This window comes from Egretta garzetta, unplaced genomic scaffold (genome assembly GCF_000687185.1).
Source record: "Egretta garzetta isolate BGI_Z169 unplaced genomic scaffold, ASM68718v1 scaffold333, whole genome shotgun sequence".
NCBI classification, from domain to species: Eukaryota; Metazoa; Chordata; class Aves; order Pelecaniformes; family Ardeidae; genus Egretta; species Egretta garzetta.
Genome location: NW_009259179.1, coordinates 544,538 through 558,611, shown reverse-complemented (window position 1 = coordinate 558,611; position 14,074 = coordinate 544,538). Strand labels below are relative to the sequence as shown.

General features: G+C 39.0%; 1 protein-coding gene across 11 annotated transcripts in view; it reads left to right on the top strand.

The window, feature by feature from the left end:
• The window catches only part of ARMC9 (armadillo repeat containing 9), a 68,337-nt gene that overhangs the window by 17,320 nt on the left and 36,943 nt on the right, over positions 1-14,074 (top strand). For 7 of the 11 annotated variants that reach the window (XM_035891202.1, XM_035891201.1, XM_035891206.1 and 4 more), the window contains 2 exons: positions 6,054-6,089; positions 13,504-13,538. In XM_035891202.1, the coding sequence (XP_035747095.1) occupies positions 6,054-6,089; positions 13,504-13,538 (71 nt within the window). The remainder of the gene's footprint in view (positions 1-6,053; positions 6,090-13,503; positions 13,539-14,074) is intronic. The other 4 variants (XM_035891207.1, XM_035891204.1, XM_035891211.1 and 1 more) reach the window with 1 other exon arrangement.

Here is a 14,074-nt window from a genome sequence, read left to right as displayed (position 1 = left end):
CCCCCCCCCCCCCCAAACCCCCCCCCCCCCCCCCCCCATCTTTCTTCTTTCCAACAGTTTTCCAGGGGTCTTCCCTCTTTTCTTGCCAATGGCTTTCCAAGATAATGCTTTATGTACCCCATTGGTCTTCTGCATTTTTGCCATCTGATGTTGGGGTTGTGTGTGTCTCCCAGCTCCCATTCCCTGTACTGAGATCATCCATTCTGCACAGCCACATGCTTTCTGCTTGCATCAAGGCTTCTCTTTTTCTCCTGTGCTTTCAAGGTGTTCTGTTTGCCCAGGGTTTCACTCTTATTATTTCTTTTCTTTCTATCATAAGTTGATCCTCTGATATCTTGAGCACTTTTGGGAAGGGGGCAGAGGGAAGAGTTTTGTCCTTAGGCAAAGTGTTGATTTGTTTCTTTAACCACTCTACAGAGAGTGCAGAAGTGTCTGAAACTGTCTTCACTGATAAAAGCTGGGTGGATTATGGGATAGGCTAGACTGCATATGTCTTTCTCTACCCTATTACATACACTATTTTAGCATAAACATCTGTCCTTTAGGGATAGGAATCTGTTTCCTTCTCTGTGGAAGAAAAAAAAGACTTTTAAGAGTTTTAAGAACAATAAGTGATCATTGAAGAAGTGGGTAAGCAGCAGTGTATATGTAGAGTATTTCAGCCAGAATCTCTTGTCACTGGAGGTTTTTAAGAACAAGGTAGACAAACGGTTGCTGTTTACCAGGAATGATTGATGCTTGGCTGCTCCTCCAGGACAGATTAGATGATCACTCAAAATCTCTTGCAGCCATACTTCCTCTTTTCCCTTCTACTAAAAGATGCTCAACTGTTAAATGATTCTTGCTCTTATGCATCATGTTTATTTACTCCTGCTTCTCTAAAGTGTCTCTAAAACCATTTGTGCTCTGGAAGCGCCTTTGCCGCTACACTTATGCCACTATGGCCACTTTAGCACAATCTCCAGCTATGTAGATAGGTTAGACAAAGAGGATTTGATGGTGGTGGATTCCCTCCTGGAAGTAAATTTTTGCCTTTGTTCTGTCCCAAATTAGCCACGTTAAGCTGAGTAAAGCTGTATTCTTCTGGCACAGTTGTATCTATTTTTATACTAGGCTTTACTAGCATAACTATTTCTGTGTGACTTTATGGCTCCTTTACCCACACTGTTTGAGGTAGTTGCTGTGCCAGCAAAGTTCTCTAGTGAAGAACCAGGACAGCTATAGCACTGAGACTGTTCAGATTAAGGGTTTCTCAATTGGTTTAGGTCACTCCTTGACAGTGAGGTTATAGTAGTTACTGTGGTTGAAATCTGATGTTGTTTCTATAAGCAGACCTACACACTCAGGCTGTCTGAGCCAAGTTTTGGAGGGCTAATCACAGTCTTTGCTTGTAGACCTTCACTGCGTCATAGCCAGATTTCCTCATCTTACCCTTTTGTCCACACTTGATTGATTGTATTTTCTTGTTTATTTTCCATGTAGAGAGTTCTGGTTTTATATATGAATAGCAAACATGGAGAAACACAAATAAGTGTAGGAAGTAAAAAAATATATATAGCCCGTCTTCTGAGAAGAAAAATGAGACTCCTTCCTCATCATCCCAAAATACTTCTAACCACTCCCTGACTCTGTTGATCCAGGAAGCCAGTAAAAACCAAATTCTGACTGTTTGCCACTAGGCCACTAAGGCATCCCATTACTTTTCCTTCAAGGATTCCAAATACCTCATTGTTATACACTTCAATGTTATTGTTCTAGCCTTAAGTGGTTTCAGGTTTTTGCATAAGTTTTGGAATAAAGCTGGAGGCATTGTGACCCAGACTAAGTAGTAGTATGAGTTTGCAGCATCTGTGCTGGATTTGTGTTGGAAGGTCCCTTCATTTTTGGCTCATAACTAATTAGAGACACTAGAGTGTGGTCTTTCCAGCTACTCCATTTCACGAAATTCCTTCTGCTGTAAGGAGCAGTCATCTGTGTAATAGCAGAGGGAAGAGACTAGCAGAGGGGCAGCTCCTTTGCTCATCCTAACCATTAGGTCACTGTGTAGGCAAGATAAGTGAGAGGTTTAAAAAAAAGTCAACATCTAAAGAGTTTTGGCAGGCATTAAATATGGTGGGTTGGTTTTATTTTTGTCTCCCCACTTTGCCTTGACTGTTCAGGATTTGACCCTATCTCACTGACATCGCTGATGTCAGGACCCAGACCCTTAAATAAGTTAATTTTGGTGGATCAGTATCTCTAAATAGATGAGCAAAAAAGAAAATCATTAGCAAGGAAATTACTTTTTTGTTGTATTGACATGCAGCCTTAAATTTCTACCACTTTTACTTAGGGGATGAGTGGATGTGCATTACATAGTTTGGAAAGAGGAGGTGCCTGAGTTCAGTCGGCTATACTGGTGCAAGTCAGGGGACAGTCCAGCTTTGAGAGCAGGCTCTGAGAGCAGAAAATGCTAAAGCTGCATCATTCTGAGATGTGTACTTGAGCTCAACAATATGTTTTGTTAAATCAGCTACACTACACTAGTAGTTTTAAGTTATACTGGGAAGGAGGACTGTACCAGTGCTGTAACCAAAATGAAGTATTGCCCAAGGAAATTAAAGAGTATGCCTTGGATTATATCCTTGGTAGCATTATTTGTCTGCAAACTTGATTTTGTTCCCAGTGCATTGTACTCTGTGCTCGATTTTTAATGTCAGGAAAGTAGTATTGTGTAATATAAAGCCTTGAGGCTTTGAAATTACAATAAAGGTAGCATGTATCACTTACTAATGTGTGCTGTTATTGTACAAACATCAACTTCCTGGTTTGCCCCCCCTACCCCTGTGGCTGAAGGCCTGTCCTTTCATACTGGAAGAAATTTGTATCAGGAGGACAAATCCCAGAACAAGTCTTTCATACCAAACTGGCTTTAAGACCTGAGGCAATGACGTCTCCTACCCAGAAGACTTTCACAGTGTAATCATACCCACGAAATACTATTTAGCAAGGGCTTCTGGTGTTAGCTGTGGCTTTGTTGCGTTGTAAGCTGGCTTGGATCTCATTCTCGTGCAGAGCAGCTTCATGCCTCTTGCTAGCTCTGTGACCTCCTGGGTCATCTGGGGAGCCTGATCTACGATCCATTAACAGGATGCATCTGCTGCATGTGGTGGGAGAGAGGCCGCACTACGGTGTTGCAGTTGGGAGATGTTTTCAAGGCTTCTCTAAAGCCCTGTTTTACCATAAGGCTTTTTTCTAGCTGCAGTTGAATATTATCGCTGTCTTCCATCATGATATTTGTAATGTGTGCTCCTAAACTGGGAGATAAGAAGCCTGAGAGAATTGTCAAAGCAAAAGGTCTGGATCTAAGAATAGGAGGTCAGAGCACCAGGTCTGACAAGTTGAGGAAACATTCATTTGAAGATTTAATCAGATTTCTGACTTTTTAATGTTCGTTTGGACAGGGAACTGATGTGGCTAATGGTAAGTTTGAAAAGAATAGTTTTAAATACAGTGATCTGTCATAGTCCCTTACATCTTTAATACTCTTGAGATAACTTGAGTTTTACGTTTTTTTTCTTTTTTCTTCTTTCTAATAGTGATTTGTCTGATGTGTAAGAAGCACAGGTTGTGGTTTTTTGATGCCTGCAATTTTCTGTTTAATACACATCATGAAGCCAAGAGGGTTCTGTCTCTTTATCACTGAAGTGTTGTACAGTCATTCCCCATCGAAAGTAGCTCTTAAGCATAGGCTCAAAACTAAACCCATGAATAGATTTTCTGATTCAAGAAAGATTGTACACCTTCCTGGAATTTCTTAGATTAGGGATAATGCAATAAGATTCTCTAAACTTTGGGTTAAAGGGAAAACAGGAACTGCTTCTTCAGATGTAGAGTCTCTGTCAGTAGTCAAGATGTGTGTTGACCACTAGAGAATCTTTCTGTGACTAAAAAGCTGTATAGTTGTTTGCATATATTGCTCCTGTGCCATGGAATAGAATAAATGCCCATTATGTTTTTACTGCTATTGAGTCTGATTATATTTACCTGTAGCTACAATTAGTTGAATTAATGGCCCTTGCAAGTTTTAGGTCTCTCTTGGCACAACTCTTGAAGCTGTGAAAAAAAATATTTTTTTAGTTCCATCACTGGACAAAAGCACCAGATCTTCTGTAAAGTTAAGCTGTCATTTACGAACTGTAAACAAGGAGGATTCTTTTTTTTTATTTGCTGTTCTGTGCTTTTTTTCTTCAAACACGCTTTTTACTGCAAGTGTGAACATGCCATCAAGCTGTAATAGCTGGTGGCAGGTATTCTGTTTCTTACTTGTGAAAGACTTTTCTGCACCAGGAGACCACATGAAATCTAGGAGGCGGGGTAACAGAAGCTGGTTTTGGGCTTGGGGTTTTTTACTCTTTCATGTAAAAATAATATGCATATTACAGCAAAAAGCATCTACCCTAAGCAAGCTTTTCTTAGGATGAAATGTATCAGTATTCTTCATCCCTGTCCATGGGATGATTCTTATATGCTACCACTTATATATGGTAAAGAAGAAACAAACCTACCTCTTTATGTAAGCAAAGAGAAGTGGGGGTTTTTTTGCTGATACAGTATATGATGTCTTGTATGGTGTAGTTGTATCACCTGCAGCAACTTGGGTGGGTTTTTTTGTTTGCATAAATTTGTCTTCTCTAAAGGTAAGGTGTTGCCATCGGTAGGGGTTTCCACAAATTTTTCCTCTTATTGTCCTCAAATCATAGAATAGCCTGGGTTGGAAGGGACCTTGAGAGGTCGTCTGGTCCAATCTTTTTTTGTTTCCTTTAATGTCATCTTTGACTTGATGCCTATGTACATTTTCACTGGCTCAGGTCATGCATGTGTTGAAATGTCCTCTCATCATGATACAGGTTATCTCCTGGTTTCTTTTGCTCGCCTACTGATTTCTATCACTGTTGTCCTTCGTCTTAAATTTAGTTTTAAAATGTCTTTGCCAGGAACTGTCTCTGTGTGTGTATAGCACTGTGAGAGTTAAAATACTCATTCACATGGTATATGTGGAGAATTCTGAGTGTGATGGTAATAAAAAGAATAATGTCAGATTTTTAAAATTTGTTAAAGAATATAAAGAACTTTATTTTCTGCTCAGTGAAGAGTGGTAAGTTTCTTACACCTTCTGTATGAGGCTGTGTATGTCTGTTAAAGATGAACCTGCTAAATACAGTGTTTATGCACTTATTTATCTGCACAAATATGTCATCTTAAAGTAAGTATTGGCAGGTTTGCACAAAAGGACTAGAAGCAGAATAATTAATGTTGGTCTTGCTTCGTTGTGTTGAACTGTGTACTTTTATTTTGAATTAAGACTGTTCTTAGATACAAAGCTGTTCCAAGTTAAATATTTTAGCCTAATTAAAGAGAACGTGGCATATTTTGTACTAAACTACTCAAACCGTGTATTATTACCATTTTTTATTTTAGTAACTAAATCTTAGGTTTCCTTCCAGAGACTTTTTCTTAATTTATCCTTGGAGCCTTTTGGGATGAGGAATTGGTAACAAAACTGAAACACCTTAAATTGTCTCTCAGCTTTCATTATGCCCTGGTGAGAAACTCCAGCCGAAGCAAGAATGGAGAATATTTACTGCTACTGTCTTAGAAGCTGAGGTCTTCTGATTGATGCCACGTTCATTGGTATCTCTCTTAGCTGCTTCAGTGCAGTGAACAATAGAAGTCATATAGTCACATAAATGTGTCAGTGCTCGGTACATAGCTATTCTAACTGACAGTTATAATGGAATAATGTGCAGACAAGGTGTGTTTGCCATGTGTTGAAAGGAGAACTTGTAAATACATTGCAAGAGGGACACGCTGATTTAAGTTCTAAAACATGTAAGTACGTAGATTGGGAGAAGGTGCTTATACTGTTCTTTTCAAAGCTAGTAGTCTGTTATTTTTTAGCTAATTTTGATTTGTTGGGTTTTTTTAGAACTGTGCATTTCTCTGTGATTTATTTCTGTTAACTTTGTTTTTTAATCTTCTTTATTTTAATGTGTGCCTGTTTGCCCATAAAGGGATATTACTCTATGAGCCCTTGTGATGACGGATATGTAAGTGTCTATATCTTTATATCCTTTCACATTGCCTGCTGCAGTCTGTCACAGTCTATATTTCTCTTGATTTCACAATGTCTAACAATTTTCCATGCATTTTAACTTGTCATGACATTAACTGTATGGTTTTATAAAGAGCCAAAAAATGTTCAAGGGTTGGGATTTCTGCATGGAGAACAGAATAGAAGTTCTGAGTAACCTTATAGCTTTGTAATACACATAACATGTCAACAAAAGAGCAGCTTTGTCCACAACTTTTACCTGAAACACAGCTTCTTTATAACATGCAGAAAGCAATTGTTTCTTCATCATGAACACCAGCATGAGATATCTCTGAAGTGTACCAGCACCAGCTGATCACACAACACCTTTGAGTGAGCAGATAAATATTATTGCTTAAGATAATACAGCAAATTGAGTTGTGCTCTTCAGAAGTGTGATGTATTTTACATATTTGCATTTTTAATTTCTAAGGTGAAACTTTCTTTCTGTAGTAAAGACTACCAATTCTTTCATACAATTAAAATGGATCCTCTTTCACTGAAAACTGAAAGAGCAAATAATATTCTGTGTACTGCCTGTGACTTCTGTAGCCCAGATGGAAGTTTGTATTCTGGCAATATTACAAGTACACCATAAGTATCTAATTTGCCCATAGTCAGTGCATTCTTTGCAAAGAGAGGAAATGAGTCTACTTCTAAGTAACTTGGTCTGTAATCAAATCATAAAAGTGATTGACACCAATTCTGAAAAATGTCAGTCAGTATTCTACTTTAAAACAATCCATATTTGTATTTTTAACACTTTCTTTGGGTGAAACAAGATTTCACCTTTCAAGAAAAACTGGAGGTTATTTTCAAACTTATTTGTCACCTAGAATTACAGTAACCCCTGTGGGCACTCAACTTCCTGCTTAAAACAACATTTTGTTTTGAGAACTAGTTAGTCATGGGATTATTGAATGCAATGGACTATTCCTTATGTGCTGCTTTTTATCTTGATGTAGAGAATGCTATCCACATTCGCCTGTGTTAAGAGATCACCTGTATCAGTCAACCTGTTCCTGGTGATGATGTGAATGGTCATAACAGACACCTTTTGCCTGACATTTAGCATTTTGTTCCCTCTCATAATGGTCTGGTTTGACATCGAGAAAAGTTGATTACAGATGAGAAATCATGAATTAAATGATCTTTGCTAAAGAAAAGTTTTGCCTTTATGCAAGTAGCTTTAGTTAAATGTAACTTTATACAGTGTAGAATGTAATAGCTTACAACAGAGTTGCTTATAAAATTTTTGTAAAGCTATCTGACTCTAATTCTGAGGTATTTCTTGAATATGTAGATAGCTTTCAGCCTCCCCTCACTGTTCATATATAGTATTTTATCCTTTTTCTGGACATTTTGTCTTGTCATTACATTATCACATAGTATTACAGTGTGACTTTTTAATGTACACTTCAGATGTCTTAGAGAACCTGTTTTATATGTCAAGTGGGAAGTTTTCATAACAGCGTATCTCTAGTGTAAGAAAAAAAATTAATTAAAACTTTTGTAGATCATCTTGTGAAATAAATTTGCATAGCCCCAGTAGACCTGCCAGGTTACACAGTCTTGGAGTCTAACCCATCAAAGGTGTTTGTAGCAGTCTTCTTGTTAGCATATAACGATTGAGCTCAACATAAATTTGTGAGTTCTAACGGTATGTGCAAATTTGCTCAAACTTTGGTTTTACTCTTCACATATTCATCATGTATCTTTGATTATTAATTCTGAATCTGCATTGAATTTACACTGAATTCTTACAGCACGTTTTCAGAGTGGTAACTGAGGACGGAATCTGACTTTCAGCTTTAGCCTTCAGCATATTATGAATATATACATTAAATAGCAAAGTGGAGTTGGTTTGAATACTGGGCTACAGTATTTGATAAAATCACTTGTAGTTTTGGCTTGCACATGAAGTACATCTGTTTTCTTTTATAAATATTGAATATATTTTTCCCTTTGAACTTTGTTTTATTCCATGCTGTTCATATTCATGCCTCGCTTCGTTCAAAAATTAAGGGCTGCCATCTGTGGCTAATCTGCATCGTGACAGATTTACTTGACTTAATATGGTACCTGGTTTGGCTTTGGCAAGAAGCAACACAAACACAAGTCATACCCCATGATCCTACCAGAATGAGCTATGCTTGGGCTGCTGTTTTCTTGTGCTTGTTTCTTTTCCTGTCCTTAAGACACCTGGTTTCTGCATGTGTTTCAATTATGACAAATGGTTCTGTCTCAAGATACGTTTTGCATGAAAAGCATTTTCTTCAAGATTAAATCCCTGAATGTTGGGAGTCATGTATTGCAGATGAGTCTTGTACGCCCCATGTTCTTCACACTGTTTCACTGACTGGCAATTTAAGGAATACTGTTACTCAAAAGCTTGAATTAATATTTAACCTGTTCCAGGGAAGGTAAGATTGGGGAAAGGGCTTGGGAGAAAATGCTGAGGAAATAAATACTTTTTCATCTAAGAAAACCGGTAGTAAAGAGGAGCTATGTAAACTTGGCCAATTGAGGTATCGTCTGGTGGTTGACATGATGGATGTATAATGAGGAAGTTACCTGTCAGCAGTGCCTTTGACTCTGTTTGCCTTTCAGTCTGTGACCTTGGATTCATCACCTGGAGATGAAGACCGTAATGTGTCTACTAACCTTATAAGAATCTTAAGAATTTACTTTCTATAGAGTGCTTTGAGAATGCACAGTGCTGATGGTTTTACTCTTGCCCAATTATTTAAAAGCAGCTGTTGTAAGTCCCAGCTCTCAGCATCCAAATACTCTCTCAGAAAAACACAGTACCATGGGAGTTTTTGCACTATTGCCACACAAATTATAAGATATCAGAGTTCAGCATTTGGATTTGAGAGTGAACACCAGGAAAGACAAGAAAGGATCTGTGAGGATCAAAAAAACAAAAGGATCAAGTGAGCTCTGTTTTGCCCATTTCCAGATTTCAGTATTAACCTTTTCCTCAGTTAAATGTATCCCTTTGTTCCTAAATATAATTTTAAAAGGCTTCATGTTTTTACATGTATCTGCAAAGTAGAAGTCCGTTTTTAAAAGCATATAGCTAAAGTTTTACAAAGAACTTAAAAAGCGTTTTGTTATTAATTTGGTGGTAGGGCAGGTTTTTGTTGCCAAGAATGTCTTGCTTTTGCTCTCTGTGGTAGCAATGCGTTGAGACGGGTGGAGGCTGGTTCAGCTGGCACTGGCACCAGAAGTAACGCATGTGGAAGCTTGGCTTTGGATCTGCTATGTACAGAGGTACCAGTGAAGACGATGACCTTTTTCCACTGGCTAGATTATATGTCTTAAATGAAGGAAGTGTGCTGATGTAAGTAAAGCCCAAGAGCTGATTTGTAGGACCCAGCTGTATCTGAGGTGTGGTTTTTCTTTTGTTAAAGCTAATGCGCAAGTCAGGAACTGGAGCGTAACAGAGCTTTTTGGGGTTAGGTTATGTAAAGATATTTGGGTAAATATCCTGAGATTGGGATATCTCGGAGCTTTTTGGGGTTAGGTTATGTAAAGATATTTAACTGGGTAAATATCCTGAGATTGGGATATCTCAGATCTGTGCCAAAGAGGAGAAATGGAAACAAGCAAACAAATGCTACCTAGTGAAATGTGAAAGGAGGTGCTGAGGAGGAAGTGTATTTGCTTTGGTGGGCTGTCTGCTAGGGGATGTGTAATGTGCATTTACCCTTCTCTGCTTGTGTGGGGCAAGGCACTTCGTGAGGTGAAGAGCACTCTGCTTAAGGAGTATTAAACCAAGTTAAAATTAAACGTTAGGATGGGTCTGTATTTTGCTCTTTTCATTAGAAATGTTACTCTGAAGGAAGCCATGAAATTTTCAGCAGAGTATGGGTCGTATTTCCCAGGCTTAATTTCCACCTGAGTCCATAACCCAGTGCTTCCTGTTGCCAAGACTGCTGCTTCCAAGTGGTCAAATCTGCCAGCATTAAAAATGAGGCATGGGGCTTGGTACAAACCATTATGGCCTGGCTGGGGGGTATCAGCTTGAGCTCTGTGCTGGGACAGGCTCCCCTTGATGCTGCTGCTCATGTAGGAGGTGGCAAAAGCAGCCAAGGAGTGGGTGCAGAGATGGTGCCGGCCAGACAGTGGTCTGGGAGCGAGAGCTGAAGAGGCCATGGTATGAGGAAGGGAAAGGCTGGCAGGGTAGCAGGGCTCTGAGGCTCTGGAGTGCCCGCATGTCTTTCCTCTTTAAAAATGAGGATAAAAAGATGAAAAGTTGAGGCCCTATGGGCAAGAAGTAGCCTGGATGTTAAACTGAATGGTCAGCGCTGAATGGTACTGTATTTGGATCACTTGTTTGAAAATTAAACTGATGGAAAATCTCTGCAGACACATTTAGCAATAGATGGAGAGCACCTGATGCTGTCCCTCGGCACGCTGCGTGGCTGTGTGCTTCACAGGGTGCCTCAGCTGCCTGACCCAGAGTAGCATGGACCCTGAAATCACAGCCCTATGAGCCACAGGAGAGCTGCTGGGTTGCGTAACTGACAAAAAAATGCCCAGTGAAGAAAAGGATTCTTTACTGATACTTCATTGCAATTCCTGTTCCCATAAAATAGAGGCTTAAATAAATTCCCAAACAGGAAAATACTTGTACCAGAGTTGTTACTATACTGTATCAGCTGTTAACTTATTTTGCAGAACTATTCTGTGATAATCAAACACTAAATCTCTTGGTTTTCTGTTTGTGGTGGTTGTGCCATAAGCATTCAATTCTTTAATTGCAAAATAATTATTTTTAGCTCTTGCACACTGCTGTTCATTGGTAGATCTCAAAACCCAACTTATTCAAGAGACTGATGCCTGTATTTGCTTTCCAGATGAGAAAAATCAAGGCTCAGAGATGTGAAATGACACCTTTAAATTCTGTCTGCAGTCGGTAGCTGAATCAGGGCTAGAAGCGTATCTCCTGAGACCCAAGCCAGTGTCTTACTCAGTATGCCATACTGGATAGATACAGATTAGCTTACTTAAGACTAATTGCAATCATGTAAATGAAGAAAGGAAATATCTGCCTGTAACATGGTTGCATTCTTTCTGCTTATCAGCGGTGCTGATCATAGTCAGATTCAGAACTGAAGATGCAGTGAAGGCCAAACTAGCCCTGAAAAACTTCTCCCCATTTCTGTTTTGCCTCACTGAACCTGACATAATATGAGCTGCATCCTTATTGCTTTCTCAGAAACACCAAAAGCCTGAGAGCACTTCCTTCCTCCTGTGCAGGTTCTAGACTGATCAACTTGGGTCTGGTCAGAAAAGTGAGTGCTGGACAATAAGGCTCTCCCATCCTGGTGGTCAGGCCCTTAGAGCTCCAGTGGAGTGTCTGCCTCACTGTGCGGTGCCTTTTTGGTGTAGGTAGACTACAGGGCCAAACCGTGCTAAATGCTTTGCTGTGCTCCATCTGCCGGCTTAAAAAGTAATTTGGAGTTAGTAGGACTTTGTCCTGCTTGATCTGATTGATTTTTAAAAGCTGAATGTTTTTCCAGTTGAAGTTTCTGTCATTTGAAATTTATAAAAAGACTTTACAAAGTCTCAGACTTGCCAAGAAGTTTTAGTTGTGTGGAAGGATGATGTATGTATCTTTATCAGTTATATATCCTTTAGTTAGATTTTGGTTGGAGCACGTTTTTTCTTTCTAAGGCAGCAAAGAACTGGTGGGTAAAAAAGGACTTTGCTGAGAAGCAGAGAGCTTATATATATATATATGTTTACTCTTAGTGACCTGCTCTATTTCTGTTCTCACTACTGTTCTTTGTCTCACCTTCTCATCTTCAAGGGCTCTGTCATTTCCTTTGCTTTAACGTACTGGAGTCGCTTTCTTCCCCATTTCCTTTAATGGAGAAGGGTGCTGAGGAAGGCAGTGAAAGTGATTTGTGATTTCATTGCGCACTCAGGTACAAGATGATAGGTTTTTACTGGGAAAACAGTTTTGTTTAAACAAAAATTAACTTTTGATATTTATCAAAAATGCTAAGGAAAATGAATACAAATAAATGAGGGGAAAACCATTTAGGTAGATGTGATGCTTTGAAATACTTGTATTGCGTAAAATAAACTGATTTGAGAACTGCTGTCAAAACAGGTTAATTTTTGAAGTATATGACCCGTTAATTGTCTATTGTGTACAAGTAATTCATTGACTTAAACATAAAATGCTTTCCAATGTGCGTATAAGCTTATTTCGCATTTAAGAGAGCAGTTCCTTGTTTTACAAAGGATACCCAAGAGGCAGTGTGTTCAAGAATATGTCAGCTGGTGTAATTCAATATTCTGTATGGTATTTCATGCTTTTTGTCTCCTTAAATACCTCAGTTTTAAATCTGACAATAGGCATCGATTATATAGCTCCCATTGAAAGAGGCTAGGTTAGAAGAGAAGGCCGGTTTTAAAGGCGTAAGTGGTAATGAGAGATTTTTTAGAAAGTGAGTAGGGGAATCAACACAACGAGACGGCACTGAATATTCTGCAAATATGGCGTGCAGTTGACATCAGAATGTATGATATAAAGCACTATTATGCCAGAATTGCTGCTTCTTGGTTCACCTGCAATTAGCTCCAGCAAAAAAAACATTTACTGAAGCAGACAGCTTTTATATGGAACTTTTATATGGTGTATATGTTTTTAAGTTTTGACTTGTTCAGCAGTGGCGCCTGCATATGCTCTGTGTCACACCACATCAGAGAGGAAATATCCAGGCTTAAATTGAACTTATCCTAGGCAGAACCACGGAGAAATGGCATGCTGTTCCTTATCAGTTTTATACATACTAAAATACATAGTCTTTTCTTTACATACTAATATTTATGTATGGGCATATGTATTAGTAGTGACAGGCACTCTGACAACATTAGTGTCGAAACAAAGAATGATAGCAAATTTGGGTGCAGTAATATGTGCTAGGTCTCCAGTGAAATAGTATTGCGACTTTAAGGTATGAAAATTTTTGAAGTCAATAAATGTGTTTAGCAAGTTCTTAATCTTCCTCAGTGGGATGGTAGTTTTTACTCACTTTTTTCCTTTTATTTATTTTTTTAAAAATGCTTCAAGTATAGGTAGTTTTTGGAATATGACAGTGAAGACAACATAGCCAGGTCATAACAAAAGAAGGTTTTACCTGTGAAACACCTTAAGGGAAAAGAAAAATAAACACTGAAGTCCTCTCTTCCTTTAGCTGTGTTTCTATTTTGCAACATAGTTTTTATAGGAAAAGAACTGCAGAACATCAGTGAAAGAATTCACTGAGGACCTCATTAGTAACACTGTTGGTGTGAGATTTGGACTAATCTGTTGTGATTTCTTTTTTTTCTTTGTTTCTCTGATCCAGGCTTCCACAATGTTAAGAGCATCTTTAGCCCCTGTGTAAGTATTTATTGCTGAGCTTCATTTGTATCTGTAGAGAAGAGGAGGAGGGGGTTGTAAACTGCACTGCCAGTTGTCTGCAAATGGGAATCGCTCGTCCTCTGAAAAGAAGACTGAGAGGGGATCTAATCAACATGTACAAATATCTCAAGGGTGGATGTCACAAGGACGGAACCAGACTCTTCTCAGTGGTGCCCGGTGACAGGACAAGGGGCAATGGGCACAAACTGAAACATAAGAGGTTTCAGTTGAACATGAGGAAAAACTTCTTTACTTTGAGGGTGACAGAGCACTGGAACAGGCTGCCCAGGGGGACTGTGGAGTCTCCTTCTCTGGAGATATTCAAAGCCCACCTGGATGATGTCTTGTATAACATGCTCTGGGTGAACCTGCTTTAGCAGGGGGGTTGGACTAGATGATCTCCCGAGGTCCCTTCAACCCTTGCCATTCTGTGATTCTGTGTGCTTCCTCCAATCTCAGTGAATGTACTAAAATATTGTGTGATTTGTATCCTTCTGTTGGGCAGGTTCAATAAC